Here is a 20,060-nt window from a genome sequence, read left to right on the forward strand (position 1 = left end):
AAATCATTCATTCAACACCTTGCCGACTAAATTATTTAAACTTAACATAACTAAACAAACCATCATTCAACAACTAGGAACCAACATTTGTCTAAAATAAAAAAAAAACATATGTCCAAACAACCTTAAAGAAACATTTGTTCAACCATTAACCTTAACATATTGTCTAACACGTAAAGAAACAAACTAGAAATTCATTAGTTCATGACCACAATCACTACCACCACCACCACGGCCCCGTTTAGCACTTTCGCGGCGACTACTACCACATATACGGTTACGAGGCCTCTTTAGTTCAACATTAGCTCATTGGAACATTTCGGTGGCATCTTCATTGTCAACATTCTTAGCGTATTCAATGTGCTTAATTTGCTCTTCAACCGACAAAGACTCTCATATATCTCTCTCGCAACACATCATATTCACAAGGGTATTTAAAGGCGCCATCTATTTTCAATTAAACAACAAAAAATTAATAAAATGATTCGATAAAACAATAAGAGAAATTCTAAAATACTTACAAAATTCTTAAGACTTGTTGTTGGGTATTTCGCGGTGTTCTTCCTATTACGAGCCGGTTATTCAAAAATTTATTCCCTAATCACAGTAGGACAAGCAAAATTCATGTACTACGTCATGTAATTCTCATGAGATTCATGACCTTTGGTCACTTTTTCCAAAAGACTCAAATCAATTTTATTGTCACGTCTATCGTCCGAATAAGAAATTTCTGGTGGTGGAGCGTAAACAACGTCAATAGTATTTTGGGACGTGATGCACTCATTCATTACCACTTTATAGAATGGGCCATCACCGGGATGGAGTACTTCTTGGACATAACCCACTTGTCGCATTACCCGATGTGGATCGTACATTGAAAATCCTTGAGGGTAAAATAAGGGACCGTAGTAAAATGCAACATCATTTGTCATTACGATCATTATATCTTTTCTATCATCTCGATACGAATCATATATTACCTCATCCGTAGTCATTTTATCTGCAACTCACATGTTGATAAGTTGTTGAGGCACATCCTTCTCCTGGGTATCAGTAAAAGTGTATCGGCGTCCTCTTGGCTTGTGCTTTGCAAGACTACTTTGATGTTGGGGTTGGCTTTCACCAAAGAAGGGAAGTTCTCATATATCCAAATCTATGCAAACACAAGGTTTAGTAAGAATCTTTATCTTACAAGAATTTTGCGAATATAAATGATTTAGACAATTGAATTACCCGGAAGAGACTTTGATTCCCGTTAACTTTCTTCACTAGAGCCCTTGAAGCCTTATCCAACTCTGCATTCAAGAATCCAACCAAGTATCCCAAGAATACATATGTATCTGATCAAGGAGATGCAATAGTTGAAGATACTTGTCGTCGACCAAGTTTCTGGAACTGTCGGGGAAGATACAGTTGGCCAGGACATATAACAAATAAGAGGACGCAATATCATTGACTAGAACCAAGTCCACACTTCCTCCCCTATCAAAGATTTTTTGGGTCCCAGAGTATGTGTCCGCCAACTTCTTCAGACTTAACTTCTTCCTTGTATAACCATCCTTCTTCACAAACATAGTCTCCGACTGCTTCTCATCCAAACCGAACAAGATCTTGGTCAATTTGAAGATATTCTCCCAATAAATTTGTTCATCATATCCATCTTGGATGCCTTTTCCCTCAACTTCGAGACATAGAGTTTGGATTTTCTGTGAGTCTCAATCCTATTTTAGCTATCATGGCAAGATTAATTTTGTAATTTTTTTTTCAGGATGGCCGAGTTTAGTAGATATTTGATTTTATATTATTATATATATGTATATATATATATGATAATTTATCTTAAGGATAATACGAATGTTGTTTCCGAAATGTAATTTGATTATTTTTGAAAAAAGTTTCACTTACAACTATATTTGACAACCAACTAGTTGTTTGTGGTTTGACATGGATGACAACTTCGTCGTCCAATTCCTGAAGTTTTAAAATGAATTATTTATTATAGTGATTATTTATATTTGATATTTTATCAGTTTAGGATTTATCGTGTCAAAAGAAAGCGCAATCTAGTTTCTTTCTTTTTTCTTTTTTTTTTAGAAAAAAAGAAAAAGAAATTAAGGTTATATTAAAGAAAAAAAATCTTGTGTGATTTTATCAAGATGTTAAAAAATATGCAGGCATCTAGCTAAAAACCGTTTGGTATAAGTGTAGAGTCCATTATATATTATATTTAACGCTAGTTATGGGGATATAAGCGACGTGTGACTGTTATCCTTTACGTTCCCCCTCACATACAGGTAGGCCTAACATTTCTTACCCAACCTTCCAACCCGACCCAACCCACCATCATTTTGGGGTGGACATCCTATCGTTTATGGGAGGATACACGAGTGCATGCTTAAAATATCGAATAAATATTAAATTGGTTGTGGACACTAGTTTAAAAATTCATTGTACACTTGCACCCTCGAGGTTTATGGTAAATGAAAAATACAATTAGAAAAATTAAAGGGTATTTTTGTTTTTCGTAGGTTAGATAATTTTAATATATTTTCCTAGCCTAGGTTGTGTCGATATATTGCAAGCAACAGATGACAGTGAAGCATTACAACATTATTACGTTTGTATGAAATCATCGGATGACTTTCCTATGGTTGGAGATTTTACTCTTGGTTGATGGAAAGACACTGCATTAATCTTATTATTATAATAAAACTAATAGCCTGTTCGGTTCAAGTTTTTCAAATCTCAGGAATTGGATTACAGGGTAATCCAATTCCTAGAATTGGATCCCAAGAAATGGATTCCATGGTAAAACAAAATCTGTTTGGTTGGGATAATTGGATTCCATTGTAATTCAAATCTATTATTTACTTAAATATCCTTGAAACTTCTAATAAAGCTAAAACTCAAAAATTTAAGAATTCAAAATTTCAAAACAAATTTGAACCATGGATGACTATTGTTCCACTTGTGTATGAAGCGCCTTTTTCCACATGGTTCTTAAGAACTTCTCAAGTGAAACTATATCTTTTTCATTGACTACAGATTTACTGATTACTTACATAAAACTGAGCGAACAAATTTATAGAGTAGAATCACAACCTTATTTCGAAAGGCAAAAACAAAATATAAGATTCTATTGTTGTATTTCGAATGTAGAGTTCGAACATATATAATTTTCCAAAAAAATACAACGCCATCACAGAAAAGTAGCAGGTGACAATAATGCAGAATTACTAATCTTTCACAGCAGACTATACAGCTGTTGCAGATGGAGAGTTGTTGTAATTCATAAACTTGTATCAAATTAATTAAGAAGTTAAGCCAACTAAGAGTGCTTTTTCTTGCTTCCTAACCTAGATTTGTAATCAAGAGTTCTTGTCAGCTTATCTCATATGCCAAAACTAGCTTCAGGTTTCATAAAGTCTTAAACAACTCTTCAAAACTACACAAACAAGAACTTAAATTGAAATTGGAGAAAGTACAGTTGTTGCTAACCAAATACCCGTAAGAAAACAAAAGAGGAATTCAGTGGACCTTCTAACGCTTCCTTTTCCACCAATGCGGTTCACACCAGCCATCTTCTGAAGCTTCTTTTTTTCACTACTACTTGAGTATTCTATTCTTCACATAGTGAGACCTCTTCCCTTCTTCCATCCCGAAAAACATTTTGGTCTTCGTAGATGAATCAAGTATAATCGAAGCAGCATCTATCACATCATCATCAGTAAGACCATCAATCTTCTGTAGCTCCTCAAACAACTGTTTGTTGGTGTCTGATTCTTGGGCCAATGTACTACGAATTGCTTCAAAATGTGAAAGAGTGTCTGATACAAACTTGCTGAAAGAATTAGCCATCAGATTAAGACCATTCGAATCACCACTTGATTCACCAGATCCAACATCCAAAGAAGATGATCTAACCCTCTTCCTCCTCCTACCTTTATCATTACTATTATTGGCTTCGTCCACTGATCCAGATTGGTTACTTTGTTCGCGTTCTGTTTCTTGTTCAGTTTCCTGTTTTGTTTCGTTCTCCCTTTCTTGCTCATCTTCTTTATCTATCTCTTCCAACTCTTCAGCTAAAGAAGAAGCTCCTTTACCATTTGCTCTATCTTCAGCAAATATTTCAACCAATGCGTCCAAATGAGGAAAAACTTTCCCATACACTCCCTTTATACTTGGATGAGACTGCAAAATCCACAAATTGAGACTTCAAAAAATAAGAACAACAAACTGGACAAAATTAAACTAGAAACTCACAGTTCATAAATGAAACGAAACAAATGCAAAATGAAATCGCGGACTTGCCAGAGGCAGTGTTATTAACGCAAATGCAGAAGCTACACCCATGATATTAGTTAGTGAAGACACAGGTGAACGGTGAGTATCAGTGCAGTAACAGTGCAGTTAAAATAAACAGTGCACTGAGTATCAGTTGAGTAACAATTGAGTAACAGTGCAGTAACACAAAGATGTAGAATAGTAGACTTACTACTGCGTATTCAAGCCTTGACTTCCTCAAAGTCCATACACAGAGACCTTATCCCACCACAAGGTCTAATTATCACCATCAATTGATTCCTATAATGGTCATCGTTACCAAATTCACTAAATATACTTACACTGTTCACACTACATGGTTCATAAGGTAGCTCAATCTCAAACTTCGAATAGTGATTAGAGGAGAAATTAGAGACACAGCTAATTAAATAGAAAGGAATAACCTTAGCCCATTCATCAAATAAATTCTTCTCACACACAAGCTTATTTTTGACATAATCCCATTCAAAACCACTTCCAGAACTTATCATTTCGTTGATTGCCATTGAATGCTTCTTCAAAGTCTTTATTCTCGAATCAATGTTGGTAGTACTTAACCCGGAATTGGGTAGTTTCTCAGCTAATTTTTGCTCAATAACTTTCAAATATCCAGATTTAAATCCTGTATCACTCTTCCACTTGCCATCAAGTGCAAGTTCCGTCAAAACATCAACCAATATGTCATCTTCAGCTTGTACCCAACTCCGATGAGGTGCCATTACTTGCCTGTTTACAACCAAATTATTTCAAGATAATTTCATAAGTAGTTTAACTTCAAATGGAACAAGGAAATGAACCATAGTAACTCACAGATTAACAGTGAGATTTCATCATCTGTGATTGTTGTAAAGGCGGAAAACATAGTAGTCATTGCTGCTATCAAACTCACACAGATACTATAAGATAGAGACAAAAATCAACCATTTGCAAAAATAAATCTGAAATGAACCATCCCCCTTACTATACCATTAGAAGATAAGTAATAAACCTTGTTCTTGTAACAGTTCAGTACAAATGAAAGTGATAAAAAATGTAAGCTAATACAGGAAAATGATGAAATCATTTTAACTAAATATGCGCCTACATCTACGTGCAGTCCATCTTTCCCACATTTGATCAGCTAACTCCTTTCTCTGAACATCCCAATAATTCGAGGAATCGACATGTTCGATCATTCGAATTTCTTGAGGAGAAACCAAATTAATTGGTCCATCTTCATATTCATATTCCGGTAAAAATTCATCCATAGGCATTTCTCTCCTAATAAGGTTATGTATCAAACAACATGCCATGATAAAACGGCAATGTATGTTCACAGGATACCATGAGGGACCCCTAAGTATTGGCCATCTCATTTTCAACAATCCAAAAACTCTTTCAATCACATTCCTAGCCCTACAATGTTTCATATTGAACAATTCTTCAGCTGTCCTGGGTTCTAAACGATCTCGCCCCCATTCCTTCAAATGATAACGTTGACCTCTAAAGGGAGCAAGAAATCCTCCACTATTTGGATGACCGGCATCAACAAGGTAATAGTAACCTAAACAAGTAAGCATGTAAACAACCATCACTATCTTAATAAAAAACATGAAAAACACTCGCTAATCCGCAGATTCAAGTTATAATACTCTAACAAACTTACCATGTGTAACTTTTAAGCCATTTTTTTTTTGTAAATGGCTTCCCTAAGAACACGAGAATCAGCAGCTGATCCTTCCCATCCAGGATATACATATATAACCTCCAAGTCTTGAGAACATACACCTAAGACATTGGTAGCAATTGCGCTTTTCCTTGTACGATACCTAGGCTTGTCTGCTGTTGCAACGTGGACACTAATATGTGTTCCATCTAATGCCCCTAGGCAGTTCTAAAGGTAAACAAGGTGATGTTAATAGTTCATTAGTGATACGAAAAACCAAGTGTTAATATTCATGACATATAAGGTTAAAAAGGTTATAATATTTCATTTGAGACAATCTCATACCTTAAAGCAGTTCCATCTCTGGTCAACAGAACTTGTAGAGACTGCTACCGGTTCTTTTAACAACTCTCCTTGAAGCCTAATAACTCCTTTCAACGCCGTGTTCACATGTCTACTAATTGTATCTCCTGATCGCTTGAATTGAAAACCCACAACTCTATTCTTATGGTGATGCACAATTACATATAAAAATATCGCCACCATTTCTTCGACATCACAATTCCTATTATCTTCTAGTCCACTAACAGTGCGCAACTTATGACAAAGAATTCTAAAAGTGCGTCTATCGAGACGAAGTTGGGATTTACATTTGGTGTCACTTTTGTATACCAAATCTTCCATCACCCACAATCATACCATAGTTAATTCAAAACGATCATTAGCTCTTAACACACTGCTTTGATGACGCAAGACATATGAATAGAAATAAATGTAAAATAAAGTTACAGCATCCATCGTTGTTCGGATATTGTCTGTCATCATTTCAAGTTTCCTTTTTTTTGTCAAGACTAGAGGTGCCATACTGGAAGTGGGTCTGAATTTGAAAAGGATAAGAACAAAATGGTCAACCATACATGACTATACATACACGGATGATAAAACAGTAAACAATCATACAACCACTGGGTGACTCAATATAGGTCTCAAGTCAAATATCAAAAGTTTTTCAGGAAAAAAAAAGCATAATCTAAGTTAGTTTTTCATTGTCAAAAAAACACAACACAATCAAGGGATAGTTAAAAGATGATTTCATGGATTATATCATAAACCCAACATACACATGCATAAGCTAATTTTATCATAAAACTAAAAAATTACCGAAATTAATTTAAATGAAATTGGTGAACGAATTATACCTTGAAAGTTCTTATTAGTTGAATCAAAGGGAAACGCTGATAATACTGTAGTTGATTGAGTCGGGAAAAGAAGAAATAGGTACTGTTGAAAATGAAAGTTAGAGTTCTTGTGGAAGAAATTATTGTTCCTGAGTTGATGACCGATTATCACAAAGCCGCAAATCCAATTGAGATGATAATTGGTCTTTTAATCAATCATTCCTGCAACAAACTGAAAAGAAATCAAAACCCTAACAAAACGAGCAGTTAAAAAAAATGAAATTACATACAGATAGAGAAGAAAGAAAATACGAGAAGTTAAAACCCTAACCTAATCATCATATTTCTCCATCTCTCATTCTTCAGTGGTTTCTATCTTCTTCTCTCTCGATCTCAAACGAAATGGTTAGAAATGAAAAATGAAAACCAGATTCAGATTTTGTTTTCAGAGGGACAGATTCGTAATTTTCGCTCAATTCCCTTTGTTTTTTACGGAATCAAATTCCTTTCCACCCACCCACCAATGCAATAGAATAGAACCCATAGGAGGGAATTGGATTCCTTGGAAATCCAATTCCAAATTTTTTTTGGGTTGTTCGGTTCAGGGGAATTGGGCCTATTCCCTTGGAATCCAATTACTGGGCTCCCAATTACCCGAAACGAACACGCTATAATACTATTTATATTATTTTTTTGTATACTCATTTTCCTTTATTAAAAAGTTACATAAAAAAAATTCTCGGATCCTCCCTTAGTCAGCCAAACTCGTTCATAACTACATGTTGTTTTCTCTTCTGGTCTATGTGGATAGCCAGACTTGAGATCATATTCAGAAAAAAATACTACCTCCGTTTTAGAAAAAGTGATACTTTCACTTTTTCATTTTTGGCTAAAAATAAGCCAAATCGAAAAAGTGAAAGTATCACTTTTCCTAAAACGGAGGGAGTATCACAACCCATGAAGACATCTTAATGAAATCCTTCATGTGGAAAAAATAGATCACATGACCGCTGCTTCCTGCATAACCACCTACTAGTAACCTAGAATGCAACATCAGAATAATAACAACGATCTCAGCAGCCAATCCAGATAGAGATTGGATAAAAATCAACACCAATGGAGCTGCTATGGGGAACTCATGAATTACAGGGACAGGTTTCATTTGCAGGGATTCAAAATCGAGAATTGTAATGGATCTTGCGGAATCATTGGAAATAACCACCGCATTAACAGCCGAGACTTGGGCCACGTTTATGGCATGCATAAACGCGACGGAAAGACAACGTACAAAAGTTCTGTTTTAGACGGACTTTGAAAATGTCATTCGCTTCATAAAATCATCTGATGAATCTCCATGGTATATTTGAGGAATGATTGCAATATTCATCACAACTATAGAAAATGAAACCAAGCAGCGGATGGACTAGAAATTACGCAGTGGATGGAGACTAATCGTGAAACCTCCCAACAACAATATGGGACCATGCAATCCCACTTTTTCTTAACCAGATTTTACCTCATGACTCTATGGGTGGAACTTCAGTTTTAATCGAGTTCTTCTAGACGAGAGTATTGATTTATTCGGGATCCAACGCAACTTATGAAATACTCCTTCCCTTTTAAAATTTTATTAGTGTCACCCTTCATGTCTATTTGTTTAATTAATTTTCATGTTTCAAAGAAAAAAGTCAGTATGTCCACCCATCCTTTCAAATCCACGGATGATGTCTAGACACCGATAAAATCTAGCATATGGCACTTAGATAAACATGAAAGGTGACACTAATAAAATTTTAAAATGGTAGGAGTATTTCATAAGTTGTGTTGGATCCCGAATAAATCAACACTCTCGTCTAGAAGAACTTGACTAAAACTGAAGTTCCACCAAAAAATGGAGAATTCACATTAATATCCTTCTTCGAGCTGAATTTGAAGAGCCCCGAGTATTAATCGAATTTTTTTTTTTCGGCTTGTAAAATCGTTGTCATGTTAAATAATAATCCCTCCATTCCACCAAAGGTGACCTTTTCATTTTAAACTTTTGTCCCTCCAAAATTGACCCTTGCCAGTAAACACGGTCATGTTTTTAAAATTACCTTTTAATTGATTATTGTTATCAAATCTTGGTCTAAAAAATAAGTACAATTTGATGGTCATGACTCATGATTATATTTAGAAGACAATGCAGGGGTATGTGGGCTCCATAATATTTTAAAATAATTTAGACACTTGTGTATTTTTTGATATTTTAGTGTTAAAAATATTTTAAATTGGAACCAGCATAATTTTGAAAATTAGAAGATGTCCACATATTATCTTTGTATTTAATTTGTAGTTTTCAAATTTACTATGATGTATTTTCAATATGCCATATCCAACATAAGGAGATATACACATAATCCTTGTTTTAACTATCTTATTCAGTTGTAAGTGTATTGTTTCTATTTTCTGTCTTAATAAACATGTATTGTGACTTACTTTTATTTTAGTGTGTGGGATATTTTCTATCACGTTTTTAATTATGATTTTCAAGAGCAAGGTATGCCCCTATTGAAACGTTGGTCTTAATTTATCACTGATTATATTCGTTAAGTAGGTATGGTTTTCAATGATATCAAATTTATGAATATTCGTGGCATAGTTTGAGAGACATATCATTTCTAAATTTTATCATGTTATTCATAAAAACATAACCGGAAAAAAATCTGAAAAAATGTTTTTTTTTTCTCATTGCTTGACGGAGTGTACAAACTTGAATATGTCAATTTTGATGGGACAGTGAGAGTATTTTTCTAACCAAAATCAAATAATGTATGCTTTAAGTTTAGTTTGGAGGTGTTTTTTTATTTTAGAAAATGGAAACCTAATTCAGATGTAGTTTTGGAACAAAGAGATTAATAGCTATCCCCACTTCAACCCATAGAATTACACACTTAACTTTCAGATCTGATGTTGATTTTATGGCTAATTTTGGAGCTCGCTTTCTTTAGCCGTGAGACAAACTTTGAATCTGTTTCTACTGATTTTGATTATTTTATTTATTTTACATTTCTCTTGAGGGATACAGTAGAACTTGCACATGCAGATAAATTATTAAGTTTGAGCAGAATGCCTAAATAGGTTATTAAAACTACGAATTTTAAATTTTTGGTTAACCAATTTTTTTTTTAAATTAATATGAATAGGTTATTAATTTTTTTTAGACTCCGAAATTCAAATTCAAAAGTTAATTAAAATTCTCGATCAAGAACAATGATTTTGTTTTTGGTCTTAGTAAATAAATAGAGAAATTAGGTTCATTGCCCAAATATTTTTAAAACATGGTTCTAATGGACGAGTAAAAATTAGTATGAGCGAAATATACAGATTCATTCCGGCTTAAATTTAAAAAATAGCGAGGATGGAACTGAATGCATCCTGATGGAAATTAAAAATACAATTTTTTTTTTTTTTGAAAATGGATAGGTTGAAACTGTTTACATCCTGACTATTTTTACATTCTCGTTCATTAAAACATTATCAAATTTTACATATCTTTTTCATATATAAATTATTGTTATCGGGTTAATTGACTAATTTTGTGAAAACAAGTTTCGTCTAAGGTTTAGACATGTCGGATATGTGAAACATAGAAAGAAAAAGAGTCGCATATAACGTTGCAATACTTTTACTGGTCCAAATCTCGACGTAATTAGACTTTTTAATCCTAAAGTTAGGTTCTTAACTGAACTTCGAGAAGAACAGAAGAAAAAAAATTACTGCTTGCTTAAAAGTCCATCCGCTATCCTGCAAAAATGTCGCGTTGACTATTGGCTCTTCTTTCTTAGTAGGAGTAGTTTTACCGCTCATGATCTCCATTTTGACTTAATGGCCTCAACTATTACCAATTAGTCAACTATGTGAAAAGTTCAAACCCTAGTTAGCAATTCGGGATTCGGCAAACGTACGGAACGGCAAACGTACGAGTATTATACGGTTTTGTAAAATCCAGATTCGGTCCAAAATTCGGTCAATGGGACGTGATTCGTCAGTAATTCGGAACGGCATACGTACGTGTATAATTCGATTTATAAATGTGAGTTCGGCTCTGAAAATTCGGTATCTATATATAACAAATAATTTGTATTTATAAGGTCATAGACCAATTTTTATGCATATGTGTGAGTTATTTAAAGAAAAAATAAACTTAATATGATGATATTAATAATATATACAACATTAGTTATCCAAGAGGACGTCGTATGCTGGTTTAGATGCTTGGTTATTGAGTTTGAGATCTCTCTCACCTTCACCTTCAAATCTCTTCAGTCGTTTTTGTTTCATAAGAATTACAACACGTCTAATATTCGGTCGTGTATGCTCGGAAGGCAATAAAGCCCAAAAAGTGGAGTCTTTGAAAAGTAAAAGCTAAAGAATTTATGGCGAATTAAGCGGACGTATCATTCGGAATACGTTAGATTCGTGAACGGTTCGCGAATAATCCGGGAATGCCACATAATACGCGACTTGGGTTCGGAGTTGCAAACGTACGCGAATAAGACGGTAAAATTCGTGATACGGAAAAATTCGCGAATGATTCGCGAATCATTCGCGAACTTACTAACTAGGGTTCAAACACTAAAACCGAAACTGATGAGTTGATAATTGAAAATAAGAAAAAAAGTACAAAATAGAAAAGAGAACCTGAATTGAGTGACAATATTGGTGGAATAGATCACAAGTAATTGTATAGCACATGGTCGCACGCATAAAAGTTGTTACTTTTCATTCATGGAGCCAAGATTAGATTCTTTTTCCATGTAAAAATTAGAAGGCTATTATTGGGTGTCACAATCCATTAGAGGGGGTCACGTAATAGGACAAAAACGGGTCACCCATAAGTAATATCAAAAACCCTTTATCTCAAATAATTTTGTAATGACTAAACAACCTTTATTTAGTTAATTTAATTAGATAAAAATTAAATTAACAAATTTTATTGTATACTTGGTGAATTCTAGGACAAAGTTTTTGTGTGAAGAAAAACTGACCGTAAAATAAACTTCTACAGTTGGAAATAATCCAAACCTGGACGTAAAATCATTTCTACGGTTGGAAATAATCCAAACCTAGACGTAAAATCAGATTCTACGGTTGGAATTAAAAGGAACCTGGACGTAAAATGAGCTTATACGGTTGGAACTAATTCAAACCTGGACGTAAAACTACATGCAAATAAAATTCTACGGTTGGAATTAATCCAAACCTGGACGTAAAATCTCCAAACCTGGACGTAAAATCACATCTACCGTTGGAACTTAAAGAAAACTGGACGTAAAATCGGATTCTACGGTTGGAATTAAAAGAAACCTGAACGTAAAATTATATGCAAATAAAATTATACGGTTAAAATTAAAAGAAACCTGGACGTAAAATCACTTCTAGTTAAAGGGTAATCTAGACATTTTGTATGTGTTAGGATATCCCGTAACCACTTTTTTGGACATTAAGAATCCAAGTGAAGCCCCTCTATTGGAGTGTGACGCCCCAATAATAGCCTTCAAAAATTAAGAGATAAATGGAAGTATTATTAGTTCGGAAAATGGGTCATTTGTCCAAATATTTTTAAATCACGGTTCAAATGGACGAGTAAAAAATAATTTGAGTGAAATGGCCAAAAAAAATAGTAAGGATGAAACCGGTTTCATCCTAGCTTAAAATTAAAAAATAGCAAGGATGAAACTGGATACATCTTGTGTAAATTAAAAATAAGAAAAAATATTTGAAAACGGACACGATGAAACTGGTTACATCCTGCCTATTTTTACATTTTTTTCCATTTAAACAATATCAAAATCTAACTGTCCATTTCATCCAGAAATTGTTGATTTTGGTCTTTTTAACCAATTTTGTGTTATTAGTTTGAGAAAATGTAGAATTATTTTGAGTGTTTCACACTAAACTCAAGACATATGTTATTAGAAGTATAAATTGTAAATATCAGTGTTGAATTTGTATGGTTCTTACATAATATTCCCTCTGATTCTCAGAAAGAGATATTATATCTTATTTCGTTTTGCACTAAAAACATGCAAAATTAAAAAATTGATAATATCTATTTTCTAAATACGGAGGGAGTATAACATAACATCATTTCTCTCTTAGTATTAAATTAAATAGAAGATGAGAATTTTAGCTTCTCCTGGTCAATCGTGCCACACCAAAATATAGTCATAGAGAAGACCACCACTAATGATAAGGTCTTGTTATTTTATTACTGTACAAATCAAATATCTTACCAAAAAAAAAAATGAGATGTTTTGACCAATGTAGTTAATATCGGATATCAGTTCATCTCGGCCGGGACCGATATACTGGTACGATTTTATATCGGGGATATTATCGTTGAAATATCGGTCATAGATTTAGAGACTATAATTTTATATTAAACATTTCTCCACACATTTTCGGATAAGATATAATAGATAACATCAATTTTATCAAAAAAACAAAAGAGTAACTTTAGTAGACTTGCTTCGAGAGCTACATGCACCTCTACTACCACCCGGAAGAATTTCTTCGCCAAAATTACCCTTAAACTTTATAGAAAACGAACAATACCGTCTCATATCAGGAAATGTAGGAAAATTTCGTATCGACCGATACGGCCGATATTTGACCGAAACGACCGATATTCGACCGATACGGCCGATATTATCGGTCGAATATCGTATCCCCGATATCCTTCTTATCGTATCGTTTTGGGCCGATATCCGAAATATCCCCGATATATCGGCCGATACGGCCGATATTGACTACATTGGTTTTGACTATCTCAAAAGCTAAAAATATCTTCTGAATTGAAATTAAACCTATCTCAAACCAAATAAACCATTCAAACTAGCATAGAGGGTGATTTCGGTTTTACGACTTGTTTAAATGAATGTTGGAATTTTGAATAAAAAATTGTCATTTAGATAGAAGTTTAAATGGGAAACCTAGAAATATGCCCCAAAATTCAGTTTCATAATATACCCCGAAATTCTAGTTTTTGGTAATATGACCCAACCATCAAGTTTCCATCGAAAGACGTTAAGTAGTCATTATGTGCACACATAAGAGATGACGTGTGCGACAAAAACACATACACATTCTTCTATCACATGTGTAAACCACACTGATAAAATCAAGCCATCCTCTTCCTTGTCTTCTAAATTGTTACAACAAGTTCACAACATTAGTTGCCGATAAAAAAAGAAAATTAAAAATCCGATCCATTTTTTTTAAATGAACATTACCAAAATTAGGTTTAGTTGATGAAAGAAGACTGAATATCTCTGTAAATCAATTCAAAATCACCTAAAGAAAATTCAACAAGATTATTATCTCATCTTCCTCTTCCATTAGCAATAAACCGGGATCAGTGCCCATGATATTTGCTGTAAAATCATTAGTTAGATCATTGTCTATGGATATGAAACAAAATAAGTATGAAAAACATCGTCTATTTACATTAATTTGACATTGAACGATAGGTATAAAAAATCCCAAATTTCATATAAGAACTCTAAAGGTTCATTTGAGAAATTAAACTAATAGACTACAAATCGACATTATTAACAAGTACCGATTCATCATTTTAAGAAAGAATCATTATCAATTCCAACAAAATCTCACTCAATCATGGTAGTAACAACACTTACAGTTGAAATATTGTGAGAGACTCGCTCATTGTTCTGATCAAATAACTATTCTCTGGAAGAAAAGTGACCAATCATGAAATGAACCGTAGTGCAGGGTCATATTTCTCCTTTAGAAGCTTCAATATATTGATCTTGTACCGTCCAACTTTGTCACTACAACTGTATGTTTCCTACTTGAAATTTTCAGACTTTTTTCTTTCTTTTTTTTTGTTCTAATCGAGAAGAAGCTAAGGTCCCAACTGCTAATTCGTAGTGAGAATAATCAGCTTTTGTTTGATTTAAATGCATAAGGTTAAATTTATCATTTTCAACATCTCGCCAGATTTCATATTGCGAGATTTTGACTGGTCAATGTTCGATAAATTGACTATATACTTTACTTAGACAGAAACTGTTATATTTGGGCATATTACCGAAAACTGGAATCCTGAGGCATATCCCCAAGATGACACAGAATTTTGGGGCATACTCCCAATTTTTCCAATTCAAAATTTGAATTACATGTAAATTAATGGTCCATTCACATGAAACCTTTCATTTGAATTTTATCTCTCCATCTAAAACGATATGATCTACATAAAAGGATTTCTCCAATAGTCTCATTTGAATCTGCATAATTCCCACTCACGAGGCAAGGGTTTTAGATCCATATGTTATTAGAAGTATAAAATGTAAACATCAGTGCTAGACTTGATACAATTAATAATGTAGTATATCATAATTTCTCTCCTAATATCAAGTACCAACTAGGATAAGATAATTTTTATTTTTCCCTAGCAATCCTACAATACCAAAATATAGTAATAGAGACACACATTGAACACGACCACTAATGATAGGGATTCTTCTTTCACTACTACATAAATTAAATACCTCGAAAAGAAACAAACTAGCAGAGATGTTTTTGACCATCTCAAAAGCTAAAAACATCTTATATAAAGATAAATTAAACCTATCCCAGACCAAATAAATTAATTTCAGCATAAACTATTCTGAAGAGTAATTTCAACTTGCTCGGACAAATGTTGGAATTTTGAATAGAAAAATATTAGTGTGTTAGAAATTCAAAGTAAAGTTACATGTGAATGAATGATCCAACCTTTCATTTGAATTTGAATCTCTTCATCCAAAGCATTTTTTTCTTCATGAAAGGATTTCTCCAAGAGTCTCATATGAACCTGCATAAACCCCACTCACTAGTCAAGGGTTTTAGAACCATAAACTAATATTATTATTTTTTATCTTGTTTATCGTGGTCAAGAGAAAAGAAAAAAAGTTTGTAACACAACAAATTGCGTTCGTTGTTTTCGTTGACAATTATATCTTGAGAGTCACACCGCTATCAAACCATTACAACCTATATATGAGGAAATAATATCTCAAGCAAAGAGCCTAACTTAAGTTTTAGAGAAGTTGTAATACATAAAAGAATACCATTGTCGCAAGCTTGTAACGAAATATTGGAGATAATACCAGAGTTGTATTATTGTCCCATCGGTAAAGAAGATTTTACAACATCTGATACTTATAGCCTCTTATTCATTTTAATTTCCCTTATCTTTGTTACTGATTCAAATCAAATATTTTTTGATTTTATTTTTCTGATAAAAAAATCATTTTTATGATCTTGATTTGTTGCTTTCATGGTGACGCTTAAAGGAACCGTTTGTGTGTTCATTCTTGAAGATTGACTACTTTGATGAACCTAGTACAATTTGAGATTTTTCTTTAAATTCGAAAACTTTAACAAAGGCAATTTGAGGATTTTATTTTTGGCCATTGATGCAACGTGCATCTATTCAGATAAGTCACAATACCTTTCTATGAATTGTTTATCTGCTCATTCATCGGTAGTATTAAATCTTTATGATTTTATTCAAGACGTAATTACATAACCAAGATTATAGTTTTTCCTCTGCAAAGAACATTGTAATTTTCTCGTATTTAAGGCTTTCTCAACACTGGTGGATACTTCAAAAACGTCTAATATTAGAGTTGTACTGGGAGATATCTAGCTTATAATTTTGATAAAAAATTTTTACGAACAGAAAAATTCTAACTGATACAATTATACTTCAATCGGTATTCATATGTATCTCAAGTATGAGTTAATAAAGTGAAAATATATAGTCTTGGTTATACTGATTTATGAGGCTTGGAAATTGTTAATGCACTACCATACTATTGTTATATTTTTCATATGACAACTAACAAGGCTCCAGAACTGTTGTTGACAGAATTCAGACCAAGAGCTTCATCGTCATACATAACTTCAGAAACCAATCATATGCAAAATCTTGCTTCTATTGATTAGATATCTTTGTCTTGTTCTTAACCTTCAATGTCCTTTTCCTAAAGAAACTTAATATTTTTTTCAACCCAATCACTGCCTGTTCGACAATGTGATCATCCATTTGTATGGGATTTACAACAGACACCCATTGCTACCATCCAACAATAGCTTTCTGAGAGTTGACACATCCATTAATTTATCTCAACCCAAGCTCGTCAACTGCAGAGTTTTGTTTCCTTCCAATCTGAAGCCTACTGTGATGAAAAGGCCTCAAATTAAATTTAGTGTATATAGTTACATGTATTTTATCCAGCCAACTACCTTCAAATAAGGGGTGTTACAATATCCCCACCTTAGAACGAAGTTATCCCCTGCTCTGGAATATATATACCCATATTTTTGTCGTTCCCTAGTCCTTATAAGAAACATATATGGATTAACCCGACCTACATACCCTCATATACTCGAAAAATGATTTTTTATGGACTCCGAATATTCAATGCCAATTGCAGCGGGTCCGGCTTTCACCGATAGTGTTTCCATACAACCACTGCAACCAGTTAAAAACGTGAAATCTTCAACGGGCACAACTGTAATCATTTAACAGTAGTTTCTCAAGAGGTCTCATATAGATTGCTTCTAGTCTCCTTATCTGCAAAAATCTTTTGAAATCAGAAGCCAACTCAATTCAATCGACTACTACTTTAAAAAAAATAATATTTCAAAAATCTCAACTATATGACAGACGAGCTTTAGTTTGTGCTTCTTAGGGATTATTAAAACTCATATGAAACCTCAACTGTCTACCTGGGTTCTTAAAAAAAGTGCTACAAAAGATACTATAATACTGATCCATAATTGCTTTTTCCTACTACTACTCCAGTACTACTTCAATGCGACACTCTATCTCATAGATCTTGCTCTAAAAAGTTGTCCTTAAACACTTGATACTTCTTGATAACAAAACACTTAACACTTAATTTTTCTTGATAACAAAGTATCAGATTTGTAAGCACTTGGCTATTTAGCAATAATGTTGTCTTCGCTGGTCCGCACTATAATAAAAAAGTGGTACATTATCAACTTACCTCAACACGTGATCCTACAATGAAATCAAAGTATTTTGGCAAACCAAATCTTTGTTGGAAGGTACATAATTTTTTTTCTTGTCTCAACTATACGAACAAAACCATTAAGTTTAAATACATAAAATGAAGGCGCAAACCAAACAACCACTGTACTTGCACACACAACCAACACAAATTCAACCAATGTTCTCCAATCCAAACCATGTTTCTTTATCTTCAAATGCGACTTAGATAGGTGATGCCATTCGAGAAATTTCTACTCCAAAAACACGAATAAATATGAGAAATTTGATAACAAGTTTACTTGCAAGACTTTAGTAACTTTACTTCAATTGAAACATGGTAGAAGAATATCAAACTTTACATTTATTCATATGGGGACGGACCGAGAAAAACAACTCTCTTCTCCCTACACAGAAAAAAAACTCCCCACCGGAAACATCACCTGCTCAGATCTGGTCCGTTTTGGGACGGATCTGAGCGGGATTTTTACTTCCTTTCCTTGATTTTTCACTAGATCTTTGTTATCGCTAGGTTATTTATGTTTCTTTCTTATCATTTGATAAGTTTTTTGCACATTTGTGGTGGTTTTATCTCCTATATTAGAGAGGCTTATCTTGGCTTTAATGGTCGTTTTTGGTTACTATGGGTTTTAAGATCGCTTGAGATGCATTCCAACGACGAGATCTTCATCATTTTTGTCTCCGGAGACGGAATTTTCATCCTTGAATTATCCGGCGACGGAATCTTCAACAATGATATTCTTGAGGACATAATTTTCATCACAAGTTTTAAGAGATTTGAGCAAATCACTCCAGTTTTTGGAGCATTTCTTTATGAAGAAGAAAAACAAACAAAATTGTTGGATTTCAATTCCGAGAAAAACCATTATTCCACCGATTCAATCGGTTCTTATTCATGCTTATATTCGTCATGTTCCGTTGATCCTTCTCTTTCTCTTGTCGGATTTTTCGGTGTTGTACTTATATGGCATGTTCTTGTTACTTTGTATTCTCTAATTTTCCATTTTAAACCCAATGTAACCTCGAATTTCCATTAATGAAAGGTTCCCTTTATTACTAAAAAGAAAAAAACTTTACATTTCTTCTATGCCCTTAGAACCTATAACCAAGGTGCCCATTTCTAACTGCTTGGGCTAGAAAAAACTCTTTTACCTGTTATATTTATCTAGCCTTTTCGAAGGAACTTCATCACGAGGATCCAGTTCGCCTTTATAAAATAAAATAAAATAAAATAAAATAAAAAGCTTGTTGCTAGGCTACCAATTAATTTTTTTGTATAATTTATATCTAATTCTTAATTTGAGTAGGATTTTGATAAAAACATAATAAAAAAATCATTTGTTGGCTTAAAAAATAATATAATAAAATAAAATAAAATAAAATAGGACAAGATGTAATCTTAAAAGGATAGGGCGAGAAACTTGTATGCCAAAAAACACGATTTGGCGACCTAACTTGGACTATATTCCAAACTCAAATTTGTTATAATGAGAAAACGTCAACAAGTTTTGATAGCTTAACACATGTGGTACACTAATTCAACCTAGCATTTTCAGGGGAGACCCTGCTAGAATTAGGGGCGACACAAAAGAACAAAATAAGTCATAATCGGGAGGTTAATCTATAATCGGTAGGTAACTTAAAATCGTTTTTTTTAATGGCCAAACTACCCTTTGCAATCGGAAGTTTTATTTACAATCGGAAGTTTTATTATAATCGGTAGTCAAGATAGTTTATATAATTACTGAATATAGAGTAGCCCCAAAATGAGATTTTGCAAAAAATCCTCTTTGTTTTTGAATTTTGGTTGAGCCTATAATCGGTAGTA

At 33.4% G+C, this 20,060-nt stretch overlaps 1 protein-coding gene across 1 annotated transcript; it reads right to left on the minus strand.

Annotated features, from left to right (window-relative positions):
• Positions 1–5,387: 5,387 nt before the first annotated feature.
• LOC113278825 (protein ALP1-like) lies at positions 5,388–5,894 on the minus strand. Its single transcript, XM_026527563.1, has one exon. It carries the CDS (start codon positions 5,892–5,894, stop codon positions 5,388–5,390), a length of 507 nt encoding a protein of 168 aa, XP_026383348.1.
• Positions 5,895–20,060: the final 14,166 nt, after the last annotated feature.

The sequence above is a fragment of the Papaver somniferum genome, chromosome 5 (genome assembly GCF_003573695.1).
Source record: "Papaver somniferum cultivar HN1 chromosome 5, ASM357369v1, whole genome shotgun sequence".
Taxonomy (NCBI): domain Eukaryota; kingdom Viridiplantae; phylum Streptophyta; class Magnoliopsida; order Ranunculales; family Papaveraceae; genus Papaver; species Papaver somniferum.

Bases quoted from the DNA above. Each gene is read 5' to 3' on its own strand.
- LOC113278825 (XM_026527563.1), bottom strand. From the start codon at position 5,894: ATGGTTGTTTACATGCTTACTTGTTTAGGTTACTATTACCTTGTTGAT.